The sequence below is a fragment of the Siniperca chuatsi genome, linkage group LG22, assembly GCF_020085105.1.
Source record: "Siniperca chuatsi isolate FFG_IHB_CAS linkage group LG22, ASM2008510v1, whole genome shotgun sequence".
NCBI lineage: Eukaryota > Metazoa > Chordata > Actinopteri > Centrarchiformes > Sinipercidae > Siniperca > Siniperca chuatsi.
In genome coordinates this window covers 20,285,972-20,307,568 of record NC_058063.1, presented here as the reverse complement: position 1 = coordinate 20,307,568, position 21,597 = coordinate 20,285,972, and the positions used below count along the sequence as shown (strand labels likewise).

Here is a 21,597-nt window from a genome sequence, read left to right as displayed (position 1 = left end):
CTGAGCTGCCTGAAAGCTTGATTGTAGTCCAGCCTTCACTTCTGTAACGTATCTACGTCACTGTGTAACACACGTCATGATGCACAAATTGAGCGGTTTCCACTAGTACACCTAAATATGAAATTAAAATAACGTTAGATACCCTCCAGGCAGTCAATAAAGTTGTTACTGTGATGTAGAGACAGCGCAAAGTTAAAACGTTACTATGAAAGATAAATTAGTTACAAATGTATAACTTTAAAAACGTCTTGCTCCAGTCTAAGTTGTGAAGCTGGTTCGGGTTGTACGGCTGAAGCGGCTCAGTTTTGGATCACACTACCTTGCTCGTCAGGACCCGCCCTACTCTGCTTCTGATTGGCTAGTAGTCCTTACCTAGGTACTGCGCACGTGCAACTCCCAACAAAGATCGAACAGAAGGGAGATGCCTCACTCAGTAGCTAAAACGGAGCATTCAAGACAAAAGAGGTGCTGCAGCAGTGTGCAGTATGAGAAAAATATGGCGTTTTTGAAAATTAAACCATGTCAACCTATTCTGCTACAACCCCATAATAAAATTATGAACCTGAAAATGAGCATAATATGACGACTTTAAGCAAACTCAGGTACAGTACATCAAATGGTAACATTTATGTTTAATATTGTACATGGTCACTTTCCGAATAAAATAAATGTTTCAGTTGTTGTATTGTTTTATGGTTTGTTTTCATTACATGTACCCGAGACTCCCTGGAAAGAAGTGTTGATACTGAGTGGATTTTCCTGGTGAAATACGTGAAAAGTAAGTGAAACGAGTCATTGATCTTGCTTTCAGATTAGCCACCTTGACTTTATACAGGCTTCTTACTGCAGGTAGCATCACATCAAATCTCCAATCCCTCTTCTCTCTCTGTGTTTTTTTTCTGTTTTATCATTTTTACATTTGGATAAACTGTGAAATGAAGCCTTTGTGAGAAAAAGACAACAGAGAGAAGGACTGGATGGTATTGTGTCTGTGAACTTGTGTTGAACTTAACCTTGAGGAAAGAGAGAGGGAGAGGTGTCATCTCTGTCAAATGTCTCGCTAATAAAAGTTGACAAAGCAGGGGAGGAGGGAGAGAAAGAAAGGGAGAGGAGAAAATATGGCGGTCAAAAGGTTAAAGGGTGATGAGGCGAAAGAAAAAGGAGGTCAAAGCTAATTATTTTTCATTCTTTCGCTCTCTTTTTTTTCTCTCTTTCCCTCATTGTGTTTTTCTGTCCCATCTTTATTTTGGACTGTCTTGCAACATATTTGATCAGTTTCTACTCCCTTTTTCTGTTGCTTTCTTGTACTTTTGCCCTCTCCTTTCCCTCTTTTTTTACTCCTCGCTTCTTTGTTTTTCATTCTCTTTCTTTCTCCCCATTTTTTCTGTTCTTGTTGCCTTTTTTCTCCATCTTTCCATTTCTGTACCCTTCCATTTTTTAAGCTAATCCTTATCTTTTCTCTCTCCCACCATTTTATCTTTCTCTTTCCGCACCTCTTCCTTCATCCATCTCTCACTTTGTCCTTTTTTCTTTCCTTCCTTTCCCCTCCTCCTCCTCTTTTTCAGACACACATCAATAACACTGCATTTGTGAGGACGTTCCATTAACTTTAATTCATCCTTTAACCCTAAACCTCCTAAAAACATAACCTTGACCTCTGACCTCAGACCCCCCCGACCTTAAAATAGCCCCCCATTTTCAAAGGCAAGCTCCCACGAGGTGTCGCCTCAGCTGTCGAAAACACACACACACACAAACAGACACACACAATAAATATTGCAGTGGCTGCTTTCATTCCAATGAAACAATAACACTGATTGCTGTTGTCGTGACGACTGAAGTGATAGAATAATCAATGTGAGTGTTTGTCACCTCCCGCTGCCCAGTTTGTGTGTGTTTGTGTGTAAATACATTACTTCTGCAGTAAGAAAAAGAGCGAGTATGAGCGTGTTTGTTTGCGTGACTGTCCATACGTGGGACTGTGTGTGTGTTGATAAATTGAGTCATTTATTAGAGTGTGTGCTGATTAATCCAGGCAGAGTGTTAATACAGGAGATGGGAACAGATTAAATGGCGTACATTAACAAATATTGCCACCCCTTTAAACACACACACACACACCCTGAATGTGTGTGTGTTTCTGCCCTTTTCCCATGTAGTTTGTTTAAGTGTGTTGTCTGTTTGAATATATATCTATCACCTATGTGAGAGTGTGTGTACTCACTGTTAGCCAGTAGCTGTTGTTGTTGCTGCTGGAGTTGTTGTTGATTGACAGCTCCGATGGCCGGCCCCCTCCCACCTCCTCCTCCTCCTGCTGCACCTCCTCCTCCTCCCACTGCTCCTACTGGTGCTCCTCCACCTCCTTGTCCTCCACTGTGGGCTCCAGCAGGGGGGCTGGTCAGACGCTCCTTATCCCAGGAACATTCACTCCCTCCTGGGTAGAGACAGACACACAGAGGCTTGGATATTTAGACATTTATACTCAAAATTGATCAAAAACTTGAGCAATAAATACTAAAAAAATACTTCTCCATATCATAATATACAGTTCACATGGAGTATTTAAGTGGTAATGCACTAGAAGATGTCCCACCATTCAAAACTATTTGACAGTTCGAAAAGCCCCACCCCTCTTAGTTACTGTTGCTTCGCCTGTCAGGCTTCCTGTTCTCGCAAAGCTCATCTGCAGTTTGCAGATTTCTCAGAAGTTTTTGTAATTTTTGAAACAATGGCTCCTTCGTTTCAGTCAGAATCAAGCTTTTCGTTTCTGTCCGACGACCGTTGTTTTTGCCAGCTGAAATGACAACTGAGGCTAGCATATTTTATCGAGCCACTAATGTTATACTGACTTTGATATATTTAGTAGCATCCAGGACCCCTCCCAGGCGGTGTGTACTACACAGTGGATGTCCCGTAACCTGTACCCCCACAAAAAATTGTAGTTAGCTAATAACATGCTGCGTGGCTTAATGCTACATTACCGCTACTATTGTGGGCAGTAAGCTAGTTTGCTGGACATGCTAATGTTTGCTGCTTACGTTGGAACAGATGAACCCGTTGTTTATTCTTACACTGTTGCTCTTGTGTTTTGGGGTTTGGAAAGGCTAAAAAAAAAATACACAATGCTTCAACATGTGGAGAAGCCTAGTCACAGTTTTGAAGCTATGATTGGACAATCACCGTTCGGGGGAGGAGCTCGGTGAACGGTAAATTGACACGGTGGAAGCAAAGTCCATTATTCTCTATATCAGGACACCTCAGACTGCATTGCATTTATACCATGGCTACTTGTAAAAGGAGCAACAGACCATGATTAAAATTCATTGATAAAGTATTTCTTAAATTACGTTTGTTTATGGTCAGGTTAATCCAAGGTTAGGTGAAGCCTTTTGTTGAAGTATTGTTGGTGTGGTTACCTGCAGGTTAATGTGCTGTACCTGGCACACAGATTTAGAACCGTCTATATCCAAATTGTTGATGTTTAGAAACTCAGTACGGTTTAATGTTGAGTTTCCATGATCTGTGAGGATATTAGGGTTTTGTGGCACTATTGGAAACTGAAACAAAACCATGAAGTGTATCTTAAACTCATTCTAAGCATTGGTTGATATTGATCATAAAAAGGTTAGGACTTATTATTTTCTGTTTTTAGTTTTCAAAAAGGAATAGGTGGAATTTGAATTTTAAAAAACACTCATAATACATGAAAATCTAAGAGGAAAACATTTGCATTTAATAACATTATTACTAATTATTTTGTTACATATATTACACACAACATGCTTATTTAGTTTTTTTGCAATTCTGAGAACTCAACACAAGAGTACCTTTTTACTGTAACCTGATGTGAAAAGTGCATTCTTACAGCAGGAAACTCAACAAGAAATTAGTTTAACTGATCTGCTTATTTTTTTAAACATAAAATAAAAAGTGTTTATTGGTTTGAATTGCTATAAACAATGTTTTTTTTACAAACTGGCCACAAACCGTTTAATTACAGTAAATCAAATACATTTCTTAATTACTTAGAAATGATGTAAGCATTAATAAACCATTATATTGTGTCAATTAATACAAAGTTATTATGAGTATGATAATGATCATTATCATCATGATTATTATTAAACCAGTCTTATCTTCAGGATAAAGTTTGAAAATATCTTTAAACAATCACTTTTCACACCTTCATTCCTGTACTCCTGTCTTCCCCCCCTCTCTCTCTCTCTAACGCTGCCTCTCTCGCCCTCCACATTTCTCTCTGCTCCCCTGTTCCCTCTCTCATCCATCTTCATCTCCCTCCATTAGTTTGAATTAGCAACCGTCTCTCTCTATTATTGCCTACTGAATTCCCTGCGCTGTGTGCATGTGTGTGTGTGTGTAGATGACAGCTGGGCCTCATCCCTTCTGCCATTTACACCAGGGAAGAAAAGAAGTATAAACAGATGGGCAGATGTTCTCACACACACACACACACACACTTAATTTTTCCTTGGCCTTGTCCTCTTCTTCTCTGCCTCTCTTTTATTCTCTCTCCTCCGTCACTTTCTTTTCTCTCTTTTTGGATTTCCTTCCATCTCTCCATCTACCTCTGCCTTCTCTTCTCTTTCACTAACTTGCTCTTTTGCTCTCAGTCCACTTGAGTTTAATTCAGTTCAGTTTAATTCAAATGTACTTGCTAAAAGTACGTCTTTACTCTTTCCATCTTGGTGCAAGTCTTAAGTTTAGACCCACATCTTTTTTTGTCCACATGTCACCAGATAAAACCTTGAGTTAATATAGATGATGGTCAAACACTTCTACACATACTCCATCACAAAACTAGCTGTCTTTCAGGTTTTAAACACTCTTCAGTTTAACTCAGTTATCGAAAACATTTACCGGGATCTCTACCAGAAATGTCAATGTAATTGTCTAATGATCCTGGACAGCGACCTGCATAAAAGCCCTGTGGCAGCTGTCGGAGTGAGAGAAGTTTCCTAACAACTACTGGACTGTAGGCCATGAGTTGGCATGCCAAAATATGCAAACAAAATCTATAAATCTTTTGTCTAAAAAAAAAAAAGAAAAATGTTGTCTTACCTCTCAGAAAATTGGAAAGCCAGCATGATAATGATATGATGAATAGTATATTCATTTTGCATTACGTTTAAACGGGAGATTTCATGGATGAAAAAAAAAAAACAATATGTGCTCTCGATATTAATATTAGTCTCTCGCTCTTATGCCGCTCAAACAAATCTAACGCCAAATAAGAGGAAGCCACAAAGCCACTCTTTGATGAAAAATCTACAGTAGCTGTAAAGGTGTCTGAACGTCAGACTTTAACACTCAAAGATTGGTCCATAAACATTAAAGACCGCGTAAAAGCCTCAATTTGTGTGATGGAGATACACACATAAATACACCTCTCCAAAAATCACAAAACACCATCCAACCTCCATTTATTTATTTATTTTACTGTGAATAAAAGTCAAAACTCTGCAGAGCCCTGGAGGTGGCACGATACATGTGATACATTAAAATGTGATGTCATTCTTATTATCTGCCGCCATATTTAATTTACTTTAACAATGAGAGAGGTTGTGTCCAGTATATGGGAAACGCATCTATGAGCACATGTGCCTCTCTTTCTCCATCACTCCTCTCATTCATCCCTCTGTTTATCTCATTTCTATGATGAAAAAAAGCCCAAAACAAGTATGACTACCAGAGCTATCGACTTTCACCCATCAAACACCAAAACATCTTTTCTTTCCCCCCATTTTCTCTCGCCCTAAATATCCCTTTCTCTCATTATGAGTCTATTTCCCCCCTCTGTCCTCCCTCGCTTTATTTTCTTTTTCATTCGTACACTTGTTCCTCTGCTCCATTGTCCGCTGGAGTTTCCCAGGCCGGTGTGAGTGTCTCTTACAAAGAAAATAAGGTCGGACAATGAAAAGAAGGCTTTCCACGCACTCGCAAAACAAAACAAAAAACACTGAAATAAAAGAAGGAAGAAGAGCAGGAGGGAATAAATAAAAAACGACAGGGCAAAAGAGAATAAAATGAGAGAATAGAGGAAGTGTAACTCTAGCAGCCCATTTGCCAGGTCAGCTGAAGAAATGGAAGAGGAGAAAGAAAAATAGAAACACTGTGTCTGGGTGAAAACAGAAGGAAGGATTGCACGCTCTCTCTCTCCCTTTCTTTTCTCTTTGCTTTTTGTTTTCTGTCTTTTTAATAATTCAGAGAAGCAAACACAGCAGAGATGGAGTTAGCTGGAAAGTGTGTGTGTGTGTGTTAAGTCTTTGTTTTTATGTATGTCACTTAGTACTTTAGTATCTTTACCTGATAGACACTTTTAGACTGAACATTATAATCAGACAGTCAAGGATAATTGCTGCAAGCATCCACACGTTTTCTCTTCGCTCTTTATTATTATTATTATTATTATTATTATTATATTTTTTATTTTCTTCCTGTTGTTTTTTGGCACGTATCTAGGCTACTGCCACATACAGCTACAAAAAAGTAGTTCTAACTCTCATATGTGCAGCATAAGTAGGACATTACCGTAAAACTTCAATTAATAGCCTGGGCTTTTATTTGTTTCAATCACTGAACTCAACCTGTCTATATGGGACAGGTCTTGAATTACTTTTGCACAAAACTCTTGCTCAGTAAAGATGGGAAATATGGTAAATAACCGAGGAATAGACACATATTCTGACTTTATGACCACTTCAAAAGGTAAGGAGTCACCACTTTTTTTTCTTCTCTCGTTTACAGTGCCCTTAAAACTGAATGAGTTTTACTTTGGCGCTCATGGTTTCCGTAAAATGAACTGAACAATTGAATTGGGAGAATCTAACCGATCTAACGATGTGTAGCATGTCCATATGGACAAAGGTTTAAACATTTATATTCGTATGCGCAATCTAAGCAGCTTAGAACTAGCTCAAGCGGGCGACCCGGTTTTTTATACATTAAAAGACCTTCTATAAAAACTTTACCCGGCGTTTAATTGAGACCTGTGTTTATTTATCAAAGCGTGTAGCCACACCCGGCCAGTAAAAAGGGATCGGCGTCTAATTGGGGCTTGGCTTTAAAATTAAGTTTTACGGTCTAGCATGCATTCAACCTTTTTGAACTATTGAATATTTTGGGGGGGTGAAAATGGTTAAAAAAATGGTGGTTGAAGGGGGTTTAGATAAAAGCATCAATATCTCAAAAACTACACATGCTAAAGAAATCATACTTGGTGCATACATTCCATACCTGCAGTTGAAGAAGTAACAGTTAAATAGCCATATGTTAATGGGTGTTATGTCCCAAAACATTGCAGTTGTTGCAGCTAACAGTTAGCAATATTTTAAGATAGCACTGGAGACCACGAGTGTGTGTGTGGTCGTGCTTACTTTGCTAATGTACTCTCTTAAGTACTGGACCAATTTGTGTTATAAATATTCAGTATTTGTTGTTCTTATTTAAATTATTGTGTATTCAAGGTCACCTTTTGGACCCAAGTGTGATTATTGCATCAGTATTTTACCATTTATCTATATTTAGCCTGCACATATGTGTTGTGTATTTCCAGATACAATTACAGGTAATAAGGTATTGGAGAGTGTTGTTAAAGAAGAGCAATGTCCTTTTTCCATTAAAGTTGTTCACCTGCACCTTCTAACAGAAGACAGGAAGATCTAGCTGTAGCACACCAGTGATAGCGCATACACAGTGTCCCTTACAGGGACAGATACACCACTAGTTACTGATGATTTAGGGCAAAATAAACCTCCCGCAAACTGAAAATGGCTAACATGAACACAGTGTCAAACTGAATAATGAAGTGAAACAAAACAGCAATTCAGTATGATTACTTGGCTATTAATGAAACAAAAGATAAAAATAAGAAACTTAGGTAACACTTTACTTTGAGTCCCCATTTATTTAGCATTAAACCACTATAATGTAAGCAGATATAAGGACATTTGAGTGTTTATTGATGTACAGTATTTTTCAACAATTATGATTTCTCCTATGAAGACAACATTATATTGTAAATGATGTATAAAATATATTTTCCACTTATGGGAGCCCACAGGAGGAGTTAGTTGTTGGAAAATACATTAATGAACACTTATATCTGCATTAAAGTGTGTTATCAACATTTAATAAATGTTTATTACTGCTTATAAATGCAGTATTTTTTCCTGAAACTCAATATTTACAGTAGACTAGCAGTTTCCCTAAAATATAGCTCTGAATATTGTATAATATATTGTTCATGTATGAGTTTTTGGATGTTTAGGAATATTAAGCAATGGAAACCCTTCCCTGTACATCAGCAGGTCTTCAGTGAGGTATTTACAGTAATTTCCGTAAATACCGTTAATGTTATCACAATGTGAGCAGAGGCATCATGAGGTTGAGAGTGACATAGACAAAGGCACTGATTTGCCTTTGATTTCTTTTTACTGAGCAAAAACACAATATAAGTGCAATTTTCACAACCTTGTGCATTTCGTTTAGGATGCTCATATACTGTATCAACAAGACTGTACTGTTAAATAAATGTTGGGGGGGGGTTGAAGGGAAATCTGAAGCGAGGAAACAAAAAAAATGAGCAAATGACAGAAGAAGCTCTTACATAACATGCACATGCACGTTTATGTAATGGAGGTCTCCGTCATGTGTCCATATGTTTGCAGTCGGTGTAAATGATCACAGTGAAGAGACTATCTGTGACACGAGCTCGGGTCGAATTTCAATACTAAATAATACTTTCTCTTCTGTCTTTGGTTCCTCCCCGCAGCCATCGATATGTTTTACAGTTTGTTATGTTATGTTGGGTGAAGTAGGGGGGGGGGGGACTCAGGAAAGAAGAGAAAGGTGGAGGTGTGACAATGGACAGTAGAGTAAATGAATACGAAGGTAGCAGAAGATAGAAACTAAGATATTTGACCCTTAAAAGAGTTTTATGCCATGCGTCAAAATTATGAAAATGTTAATTATTTCAGTGAACAGATTTCCATATGTCCTGTCCAGTAAACTTTATTCATGGTGTAATAAAGTACAATTTCTTTCTGAAATGTAGTGTAAAGTATAAAAGTAAAGTAGCATAAAATGGAATTACTCAAGTACAGTACAAGTACCTCAAAACTGTACCTGAAGAGTAACTAAGCCCCAAAGTTTTGGCTGAAGTGTCTCTACCCTGGAAATTCAAAAAAATACAACCAATCAGAGCAACGAAATGTGTGGCGTTACGTAGCGCTGAGCGATGGGGTTTGGTCCGTTTTCAAGCAGGAAAAAGACGGTGGCCTGGTTACAAGCTTTCTCAGATTACAGCTAAACAGTACACTAAAATGTGTTTCTGAAAACAGTGAGGCAGGAAATAGGCAATGCAGTAACAGAATCTGGATTCATGTTTGATCTGAGTTTCGTGAGCCTGGTGCGTTGCGCTGCATGGACCTGCAGACTTGATGCTACAACCAATCAAAGCAGCAAACCGTTTGACATGTGACTTTTCAAATGGGGGGGGGGTGGTGGTGGTGACGAAAGCTGCCCCCAGACATACGTCACCTGCCTCCAGATCAGCCAACAGCAAAATTCACTTGCAATAGTCGGGTTTCAACTTGTAGAGGGCGGCCACTTTGCATATTTATAACACAACACGTAGCATTCAAATACTTTGCTCTAAAATGTCAAGATTTAGACCTGAATCCATCAACAACACTACTAAATACCCATATCGGTTTTCAGCTGAAAAAACTGGTTTGGGGGTTTAGTTACTCTTTAAGTGCTTAAATACTTGAGTGAATGTACTTAACATCGGGTTTTGTGTGTTTTTGCTTGTGTGTGTGTGTGTGTGTGTGTGTTACCTGTATTGGAGTGTAAGTCGTCGTTGTCCGACTCGTTGCCGTTCTGGAGACTCATCATCATCTTCATCTTCTGCAGCTTCTGTAGCTCGGCCATGGCTGCTGCTGTCAGGCCTGTGAGACACACACACACACACACAGTTACCGTCATCATCTTCATGACAGACATCTGTAGCAGCACACACTCTCACAGAGGTAAGACGCCCATAATTGTCGAACCGGTGTTGGAATTCATACCATCAGCTCCCCTAAAATCCATCAGCTACTATCCTCACAGGTGCCGCCTGCCTTTACCCATGATGCTTTGTAGTGAGCTGTGACACACATACTGACACTCGCGCTCGGCTGTCGCTGTCAAAATTTTCTTTTCAGTTTGAGCGTTTTGTTGAAGTGTTTCAGGGTGTGAGTGCTGTTTCAGACGCCTCGAGGCTGATGTATATTCACTGATACACACATGTATAAACAACACACACACACACACACACAGAGAACATGCACCCACCGCTACACGCACACACACTCTTTTGTATGGACTAAGATCCCTGGCTCTGTGCACTGACCTGGAACTGACTTCTATACACAACAACCAGCAGAGTGAGAGTGAGTGTGTGTGTGTGTGTGTGTGTGTGTGTGTGTGTGTGTGTGAGAGAGAGAGAGAGAGCATGCTTTGTGTAAATACACTATTATGTTTGTAAGTGTGCACGTGAGCTTTTGCGTCGTGCTGAGTGTGTATGTACAGTTTGCTTTCATGTATAAATGTGTGTGTTTGAGAGAATGCATGCATGCTTATCTGTGCATACGTGTGTGTGTGTGTGTGTGTGTGTGTGTGTGTGTGTGTGTGTGTGTGTGTGTGTGTGTGTGTGTGTGTGTGTGTGTGTGTGTAGGTGTGTGTAGGGTTTTTTGCCTGGTCACGGTTGACGGCCTTGGAGGAATGTCCATTACACACACACAGTACAGTTGTCTGCAAGCTATAAAGAAAACAAGATAGAGGGAGGGGGGAAAAGGAGTAGGGGGAGGGAGGGAGGAGTTGTCGCGTTGTTTGAAATTTAATTTAAAGCAGGATGGAGGGATGGATGGAGGAGGGGGGGGAGGTGTGGAAGAGAGAAAGAGGGTGTTGTGTGCAGGTTAAACCAAAGTGGAGTTCCTCAATTAACTACAGAGGTTCAAAGTTAAAAACTTACAGTTCAACACTAAAAAAAGTTGTTTTTTTTATCTAATTCTTTTTTTTTTTTAAAGTGGGTAAAAGGAAGGAAAAACACTGATACTTGATGTTACTGTAGTCTGATCTCATGTCAGTGTGGCTTGTAAAAGATTTTTTTCAACCTGTTTTCATTTAAAATTAACTTTAAGTTTCATGAATTTATTAGAATGAAAGAACATAAGTAATTTTTTTGATCGTGCCGTGTGGAGACCTACTTTATTCCATCTTGTCTCTAGACACACTGAGACTCCTTTCTAGATAATTCATAGTGTAAAGGTGTTTTTTTTTTCATAATGTGATAAAATAATGGACCAATAGAAGTTAAGTTAAGGAATGAAAGTGGCAGCTTGTTTGTTTTATTTGCTGATGAGGTCACCATTACAGACATATCGCAGAGAGGGATCATTTTAAACTATAAACCTATTACTTATGTGTGTTTGTGTTCACAACCACATTGAAATGTTAGGGTATATATACTGTAATCATTTTTATCTGTTTTGTGCGGTTTTAGTTGTGTTGACTACGGGTGTGAATTAGCTGATGAGCTAACTCCAGAAAACATTTACATTATTTTTAAAATGGTGATTTTGATTGTTTTTGTACTTTATTTGTAAATAAACAATAGTGCAGGATGAGGTCACAATGAGTCACGTCATGTTTTTATGCGCATTTTCAATAAAAAACACACACACAAAACCTGAGCACCCAACGGTACACAGACACAGTTAGCAACTAGCTGGTGAACATAGTGGAGCATTTAGCAGCTAAAGCGCCAGATATTTCCCTCCAGAGTTGGTGGAGACCAAAAACAGAGCGTAAAAAGAGTAAATATTGGTCAGAAACACAACACGAAATAAATGCTATTTGCTGGATGTGTTTGCTAATAAGTTACAATCAGCAATAACAATCAGCTTGTTTCCGCTGCCAGTAAGTTGCCAAGAAAATCATTGCCAAAATAATGTAGGTTTATAACTAGTTTTCCAGGGAAAAAAACTAGCAATTTAATGAATACATGTATATTTAAATATGTGTACCTTATGACATGGGAAAAATATGTATCAATTTTATTACTTTCTACTTTATTCCTTTTATTTCTAAGTAAGTTATTTAGTTGTGATTCTAAAAGAGCCGACTATTTCAAATTGAAATGCCACCTGACAATGGATCTTAAATCAGACTCTGATTTCGAACAGAACTCTTCCAGAATCCACCAGTAAGTGATTTATAATATATCTGTTTCACAAGTACACATGCTGTAATGAGGAAAAGCTACTGAGTAGGAAAGGAAAAGGGAGAATAGACCGAAAGAAAGAGATCCAGTCAAAGAGCCTGGGGCAGAGTGACCAGACGTATTGTCTGCTGTCCTGCTGAGAGAGAGGAGGAGGAAAGAAATGGAGGAACAGGATGGAGGAAAGGAGGCCAAAAACGGAGAAGATGAATAGAGGACAATAAGGAGCTGCTGCTCACAAGCACACATAAAATGAAGGTTATAGCAAATAGTATTAATCGGATGTAAATAATGTGAACAGTTTTTTTTTTTATTGGGGGAAGCAGTTAAAAACGCTTTTTCTGTTTTTACTGGTGCTACAAGCTATGCTATACAACAACTTTAAATGTATTAATTTTGTTTCCCACTACAGCAGAGGATGTAAACATGCTCATGAAAAATGCATTAAAAAGGGGAAGAGAATGAAAAAAACTAAATGAGGCTGAGGAAGACTGAAAGGCGAAAAATGACGGAGAGAACAAGGGAAGGAAAGAAGTAGGATTGATGTGAAAGGAAGAAGAAATAGGAAAAAGATGGAGACAAGAGGATATAAAGATGGAAAGGCGAGAGAAAACGAGAGGGGTCTGGAAAAACAGTCACAAAGAAGAATGAGTGACATGAAGAAGTGGGATGGATGAAGGCACAGAGGTCAAATAGATAAGAGAAACAGGGAGGAACAACATCGGGTGCTGTTGTATCGGAAAACAAGGAATGAAGAAGTGAGAAACCAAGGATAGAAGTTATGTTAAATGAAAAGTGATGTTTTTCAAATTCACGCATATTAAATGTGTTTATAATGCTTAAACTCTCACGTAATGGGCCGTAATGCATTATGACATTTTTTAACGTAAAGTGAGCTTTGGGTCGGTCATTTCAGTTCCCTTTGAGCACAGCTGTTCTTCTGTTTGCCCAGAAGATTTCTTGTTTTGAAACTCCTTTACACCTTGAACTATGTCCTCCTAAATTATAACAACAATAAACAAATCAAAAACTATTTTTGATTGTTAGACTCTTTTTAAAGATTTATTTATTAGATTGTTAGACTGCTTTGAAGGTAGGGAGACATCAGATTTTTAAAGTGTATGTTGTACATGCTGTTGTGCATGTTGTGCCTGACTGACAGAGGAGAGTCTGATCTATTGACACATACAGTATTTTGCATGTTTATATTCCTGTAACTTATGAGTTCTACAGTGTGCTAGCATCCTCTGGCCAACAGTGGGTGGTAAAATGTTAAACTGCAGATTTAAAATAAATCTATTAAAAGTTTTAAAAATTCCTACAATTTGTATTGTGTATAAATAAGTAAGTACTGTGGTAGTCTGCAAGAAATGCAACTAACAGTATCAGTGTCCATTAATCTGACAATTATTTTCTTGATTAATCGATTAAACTCATGGTCTAAATGGGAAAATTCCCATCACAGTTTCCCAAAACCCAAGGTGACAACTTGTCCAACAGTCCAAAACATAAAGATTCAGTTTAAATGATATTAAACAGAGAAAAGCAGCAAATCTTTTTTTTTTTTTTTTTTTTTTTTGGAACCAGAAAATGTTTGGCATCTATACTTAAAACATGACATAACCAAATAATTGATTATCAAAATAGTTACCAATTAATTTTCTGTCCATCAACTAATCAATTAATTGACAGAATCTTCAGCTCTACTACAAAGTAATAACTATTTATATATTCAGAATTTAAAGTAAAACTGATATTTAAACTTTTAAACTTGACTTATTTAATTTAAATGAAAGGTTTCCTGTAAAAAATTGTTTATAACAGTATATGTGGACATTTCAAATGAAGACACCTCATTTAAAAAGTCATGCTAGCAGCTCTGTGAGGCTGTACTCAGGCACAGCGATGCTTTGGGCAAAATGTTAACGTCAGCATGCTAATATGTTCACAATGACAGTGGCAACATGCTGATGTTTAGCAGGTATAATGTTTACCATGTTCACTTTCTTAGTTTAGCATGTTAGCATGCTAGATTTGCTAATTAGCACTAAACACAAAGTACAGCTGAAGCTGATGGGAATGTCATTAGTTTTGCAGGTATTTGGTCATAAAGCAAAGTAGTGGACAAATTAAAACTTTGACCCGACGATGGCGCTAGATGAAATGTTGAGGGACCACCAAAGTTGTTAGAATTCATCCTGAGGGGAACATGAATGTGTGTACCAAAATGTATGGCAATCCATCCAATAGTTAAAGACATTTCACTCAAAACCACAAATGTGAGTCATTAGAATACATCCTCTTGGGACCATGAATGTTGGTACCAAAGTTTGTGCCAATAAGTCTAGTAGATGTTGAGACATTTGAGTCCGGACCAAAGTGGTAAACCAACCGAAAAAACATGTCCAACAAAACCAGTAACAGTAATTTCTTGCAGGCTGGTAAAAACAAGCTGTTTCTGTTTTGCTGGAAGTGGAAATGTTTGCAAATAAAGTTTTTAAAATTTAAGAATCAATACATGGGATGTGTTTGGAATCGCATATTAACGTAGTATTCATACTAAGTATGACGTCAAATTGAGTATGTAGTGTGTTCCAGCTGCATAGTATGTAGATTTTGTGTACGCGAGAAATGCCCGGATGTTTACTAGATTAGCAAGAATTTCTGAGTATGCGCCGTGAGCTTACTGGACTTACTCAACCGCCCCACAATGCATTGCATCTCTTCAGACTGTGCAATGGCGATCATGTGATGCAGGCACATGACTGTCTTGCATGAGTATACTTCAGTGTGAACAGTCTGCTGATATTGGCATACTTAATCGATCATTGAGTAGGCAGTATGTGGTACATAATGATTGAGTATGTAGTAGGCAGGATGTTAGTATGCGGTTTCAAACACAGCCTTGGTAACAGGAAAAAAAGATGAGAGAAAAGAGGACGGGAATAAAAATGGAAAATGGAGTCCATCTGTGGGGTCAGGACTGCATTCACACATTGATTACTGACGAACACCTTGAGACACACACACACACAAAGATGCATATACAGATACAAGAAACAGCCATACACACTAATACACACACACACACACAAAGATGCATATACAGATACAAGAAACAGCCCTACACACTAATACACACACACACACACACACACTTGGACACAGAGTCAGAACGCCCGCTTCGCCTCAATGCAACCAGAAGACAATCAATAGTAGGCAGAGCCACAACACTGTTCTCCATCATGACTAAACACACACACACACACACACACACTCTCTCTCAGATCGATGGCTGTCCGCTGTGTCCACGGTTACCGAGCATCGACCCTGTCGCTAATGGCGACCACGGAACCTTGGGAATTAGTGTGTGATTGATTGACAGACTGCTTCAAAGACACATGCATCATATAGAACCTATGTGTGTGTGTGTAAGAGAGAGAATAAATATATTCCAGTCAGTGTGTGTTTCAGTGGTCCCCTGTGGGTTGTCCATACATTGTTTACCGATCTCTTTTTCGTTCACGTGCATCCTAATGCTTTCTGAAGGACGAAAGAGAGAAAGGAGGAGACGACAGGAAGAAGGAATGAAAAGAGGAAGTGTAAGGACAAACAGGATTATGACAGAACAGAAGTGAATCGTCAGCATAACATGATAAACATCACCGGGGCGGAGAAATCAACTCATCAGAAATCGAGAGGACTTTTCCCACCAGTGCTCACATGATCATGACTTTGCTCTGCCTGATTAAAAAGGCCACAAGTTGAGATTTAAAGACTTTTTAACGTAGATTATTTTCATCACTTTGGCCCTCATGTAAAAGTCCACAATTTTTCTGTGACTGAAGTACTGATATGTATATTTAAACTGGATAATCTCTTTGCTCTTTTTTGTGCTATATATGACAGTATTCTTGGCCTTGTTATGTTGTCTGTTTTTGTATTTGTAATCATCGTAGCATTGTTTGTTAGCCATGCTAGTGGCATGGTTCATCCACCACTTTAGTTCAGACGGAAACATCTCTGCAAATATTGGATGGATTGCCATGAAATTTGGTACAGACAGTCATGGCAGCCGCAGGATAATGACTAATGACTTTGGTGATCCTATGACTTTTCTTCTAGCACTGCCAACAGGTCAATATGTCACTTATCCAGTGAAATATCGCTAACATCTACTGAACAAAATGGATTGGCACAAAGTTTCATACAGACATTAATGTTTCCTAATGACTGAGATAGAAAAAATGCTGAACAGACAAGATGCTTTCTCAAGAGACTTCCTGATTAAATAAAGTTTAAATAAAAGATTAAAAGAACGTCACCTACATAAATGAGGAAACAGTCTCACCCACACTGTTCGATTAATAGGTAAAATCTACAAATTAGAGCAGAAACTCCACAGCAAAAGGAGAAAATAAAAAAGGCCATGTTGTCAATTACAACTTTGTTGTTGGCAGATGTTGATGGCAGTTAAACTTTTGAATGCCGAAACGTTTGACTTCAGACTTTTCAAAATAAGGGCTTAATTGGTTGGGAAAGACTGACACAGCAAGACAGCATGAAATTAAAACAAAAATAATTAAGCTTTTTGCAGGAAGGTAGGTTAAATGAAGGAGTGGGCAATCAGGTAACGAAGACACAGACTGGAGATTTTCAAGTTCAAGATACGTTTCACTCTCTTGAAGCAATTTCTTCATTTTGTACACGTGGAAACCGAACAAAACGTCTTCTTCTCAACACATCCCGTATTTGTATGTCCAGGATTCTGTCCTACATAGTACAACAGTTAGACCACGTCATTAACGCCAACCATCATAAATATCATCTACCCTCTCCTGCTACTGTAAGGCCTTTTTCAGTAAAAGCATCCACTACATGGCAGGCAATATTCTAAATGAGATCTGACAGTGTCCTTCCACAGCACAGTGTGTCAGGATGGTCTTTAATAGCTTTGAGTTTGCTGGTGGAGGCTGTTGGGTGATCTTCGAGAGTCCTAAACCCCCCTCCTGAGCTCGCGTGAAACCCACCCCATTTGGCCGTGGTTGTAAATATTTAATCCACTGCACCTACATCTCTGACGAAGTGCTCTGAATGCGCTCTCAGAGACGGAGTGACACTTTGAATAAAACAAACAGGAAAACAGAGAAATTGCTCTTTGTGTTCTGAATATAGAAACACACTATTCTGGCTTTTTTGTTTTTCTGGGGGTTTTTTTTCTTTCTTCCTGCGAGCACTTGGAGTGCCAATTTACAAATGCAGTCGATTGCTCTTGTGCTGAGTCAAATAGATTTCAGCTCCGCACTCTGGCACTTAGGTCGCCCATCTTTAGCTTTCACTGGAAGTCCAAATGCCCATTTGGAACCATTTTAAAGCGGCCATTTTGTGTCATCTCTAATAGACATAGACACTGGCTTTAGAGTAATTGTTTTTGCCAAGTCTTTGACTATAAGATGTTTTTGAGTCTGTAAACAGCTCAACAGGAAGTCTTGAGCACTGCGTTTAGTCAGACTCAATTAGAACTTTCCATTACGTTTTTCAATATGAACTGGAAGAGCAACTGGGTTTGTAGGTTGATGACCTACAGTAAGTAAGACAGTAAAGCTTGTAGTGTTAGTGGATCTATCTAAAAGTCAATATTTAAGTCAGTGGTTAGAGGTTCAGTTAAAATTCAGTGTTAAGGGGTTCTATTCCCTGTAAAAGACAGTGATTATTGGTTCTTTTGTCTTAAAGTCAATACTTGGGGGTTCTATTGCCTACTAAGTCAATGGTGAGTTTCTATTTTCTGTTAAAGTCAATTGTTATGGGTTATATTGCCTGATAAAGATTGGTAAAGGGTTCTATTGTCTAATTAAGTCAATGATTTAGGATTCTGTTCCCAGTTAAAGACGTTCATTATTGGTTCTTTTGTCTGTTAACATTGATTCTTCTATTGCTTGTTAAAAGTCACTGGTTAAAGGTTCTATTAACTATTTAACATCAATGGTTAGAGGTTTTATTGCCTAATAAAGTCAATGGTTAGGGGCTTCTATTGCTTGTTTAAAGTCAATGGTTAGGGTTCTATTGCCTAATAAAGTAAAATCGGCTGAGGTTGTATTGCCTGTAGTTAGGGGTTCTATTGCTCAATAAAGTCAATATAAAAAAAGTCAGAATATAATAAATATAAGTCAGGGGTTATGTGTTACCAAATAAAGTCAAAAATACCTGATTAAATTCAATGATTAGAGACTATATTCTCTGAAGTCAATGGTTAGGGTTTTAAGTCAATAGTTAAGGTCAGTGCTGTATATTAAATTTGAAAAGTAAAGAACTAAAAAAATCAAGGCGAGAGGTAGCACTATGTGTCTATTTGAGATAAAAGACATTTATATTTCTTTTATCTCTGAAACATGGTGGATCGCGAATGTGCAAAGGGTTTTCGTTTCTTTCAAACACTGATTTTGTACTATGAGTTGTGTTCTAACAGCCACCAAAACACCAAATTGGTGGACATCAAATTTTTAAACAAAACAACTCTACACAGAACCAAACAGCCCTCTTTTATTAGCATTACTTGCAGGTTGGTAAAAACAAGCAATTCAGAGTGTTTTATTTTAATTAAGTGTGCTGCAGGTTATTATAGTTTATAACCTCATTGATTTTGGTCTGGCAGAACTTCACACTTTTAGCTGTTTATGAGCAAGGGATCATTAAATTAAATTGTAATCTTAAAGAGTTATGTTGTTTATTTAGTCCTGTTTTGTTTGTTGCTCACTGCTCTGTGAAATGCAGTAGAGAAACACCACAACACTGAGATCAGCTGTCAATCTAACTGTGTGGATGTCGACTGTGTAGTCTTTTTCCACGTATTTTCTGTTGCTGTAGTTTGACGTTCCTGTATCATTTCCTGTGCGGTTAGGTGTTTTAGAGCAAAAAAAAGAATCAAAACAAGCTTTTATTGCCCGTTTTAGAGCAGCTTTTCACTCAACTACTGATGGTTTCCTCACCAGTGGGGGGCGCTAGCAGCCACACATCACTGATCATGGTGTGTGTGTGTGTGTGTGTGTTTAGTCCTCGTATAGAAAAAGAGGGAAAATGTGATGCAGGAGGTGGAAAAATAAAAAGAGGAGGAGGAGAGATGAAAAAGACTTAATGTCACTTTAGTCCTCTTCAGCCCTCCTCCCTCCCTGCCCCCTCTCTCTCTCCTCTCACTTTCCCACTCCTCCCCCTTCATCTCTCCCTCGATCTACCACCCTCTCTCTCGCTCTGCAGGTGCACATAAGAGTCCTCAGATGAGTGTATTCTTTTCATGGCAAGATTGAAAGCACTTCATCTGTAACCTACACAGAGTACTTGTGTGTGTGTGTGTGTGTGTGTGTGTGTGTGCGCTCATGCGCCAGATGTGTTGATGTTTATGTTTGTCACTGCAAAATGTGTGTATTTGTGCAAGTTTGTGCCAAAAACACGTGTCTGTGCACTGTGAGTGTGTCTGTGCAGTGTATTTGTGTTTTGTAAGAAGTGTGTGTGTTTATACGCGTGTGTATTAAGTGTTTGTAGGTTTGTTTGTGTCTCTGTATCCAAAGTGTTTGTAGCTCTGTGTGTGTGTGTGTGTGTGTGTGTGTGTGTGTGTATGTGTTAGAAGACAAGGCAAACCATTGAGCTGTTTTTGAAGTGAATTAACAAGTCAAATGAGTGCCGCAGCACCCTGCATAGGTTACCACACACACACACACACACACACACACTCCCACGCTTATCATCACAGCTTCTTTGTTAAGGAAGATGAGGCCAATTAAACTGATATCCCTCTTGTTGTCGTTTATGCCTCATCTTCTGTTTCACCCACTTTTTGCCTGTTTCTTCTTCTCTTCCTCCATCTTCCTTCCTCTGCTCCATCGTCCATTATCTATTTGTCTCTTTTCACCTCCTTTCCTTTCTTTCTATCTTAAATTTTTTGTCCTGTAACATTTCATTTCTTTCTTTACTTCTTCCGTCTTTTATCTTTCATCCTCCCATACCACCATCTTATCTTTGCATCTTACTTCCTCCCTCTGTCTGTTCTTCTTCCTTCCCCCTCTTTCAAAATGTCTTCCTTTTTCACCCACCTCCTCTTCCTTCACTTTTTCTTCCATCTCTTCCTTTTCTAAGTGGCTCCCTTCTTCCACCTTCCATCTTACCAACAACCACCTAGCTTTCCCTCCTCCTGTAGTCTTCTTCTTCCTCTCTCATGTCTTTATACTCATCTCTATCTCCTCCTCTCTCTCATTTCATTCCTCCCCTTCTTTCCCTCTCTGCTCTCATCTGTTTATCCTTCCCTTCTCATCCTTTTCTCTCTTCTCACTATTTTCTCCAAACTCTCTCTCCTTCTCTCGCTCTGTGTTTTCTAGCAGTGTGATAAATGTCCATCTGTGATTGGCCGATGCCCCCCATCGCTGTGGCGCCCGCGAGGTTGTAAACAACAGCCCGTCTCCCCCGGCAACGTGGCGTCTCCATGGACGCAGGGCCGCTAAGACGACCAACTCTGCATGTGTGTGTGACTGAGGCGGAATGCGACATCCGACGACTGCCAAGTGTGTGTGTGTTGTATATATGTGCTGTGTGTGTGTGTGCGCGTGTGTGTGTGTGTGTGTGAGAGAGAGCTAATGAGCGATCATAAGTGAGCAAATGTTTTCTCTGGGTTCCACTAATGTTCGACAAACACACACACACACACACACACACACAAACATACCTGATGTGTATGTGCAGTCAGTAATGTGTGTGTGTGTGTGTGTCATTAGTATGCCACAGTGAGCTGTGTCCATATGTCACTAAACACAACCATGTTTTATTTATCCTGGAGAGGGGGGAGAGGCCAACAGTCACTGTCAAGGGGACGGACGGACGGACGGATGGAGGGAGGGAGGGAAAGATGGAGAGGAAAAAGAAAATTGGTATGAAAGATTTGAAGGAAAGAGTGAGGTGAGAAGGAGAAGTGAAGGTTGAGATGGAGATGGAATTGAGATGAAGAATAAGAGGAAGGGAGAGATGAAGAAGAGCGAGAAAGAAAGGACGGAAGAAAACGAAGAAGCAGATGAAGTTGGAAAAGGGATGGCAGAGATGGCAAGTGAGAAATGAAAGGATGAGAAGGAGACAAAAACAGAGGGCAGGAAGGAGAAAAGGAAGGTCGAAAGACAGAGACAGAAAAGGATGCAAGGAAGAAGAAAAAGGTAGGAGTGGAAGAGAAGAGAGCAAGATGGCAGGTGTGAAGTTAGAAATGAAAGAGAGGGAAGGAGGGAAAACAGGGTAGGAAGGAAGGACGAATGATAGGAGATAAGGAAGTAGGCGAAGAAAGG

At 39.0% G+C, this 21,597-nt stretch overlaps 1 protein-coding gene across 1 annotated transcript in view; it reads right to left on the bottom strand.

Moving 5' to 3' along the window:
- The window catches only part of LOC122869714 (dachshund homolog 2-like), a 101,844-nt gene that overhangs the window by 19,451 nt on the left and 60,796 nt on the right, over positions 1 to 21,597 (bottom strand). The window contains exons 3-4 of the mRNA XM_044182946.1: positions 9,858 to 9,968; positions 2,225 to 2,434 (exon numbers count right to left, since the gene is read on the bottom strand). Coding sequence (XP_044038881.1) covers positions 2,225 to 2,434; positions 9,858 to 9,968 — 321 coding nt within the window. The remainder of the gene's footprint in view (positions 1 to 2,224; positions 2,435 to 9,857; positions 9,969 to 21,597) is intronic.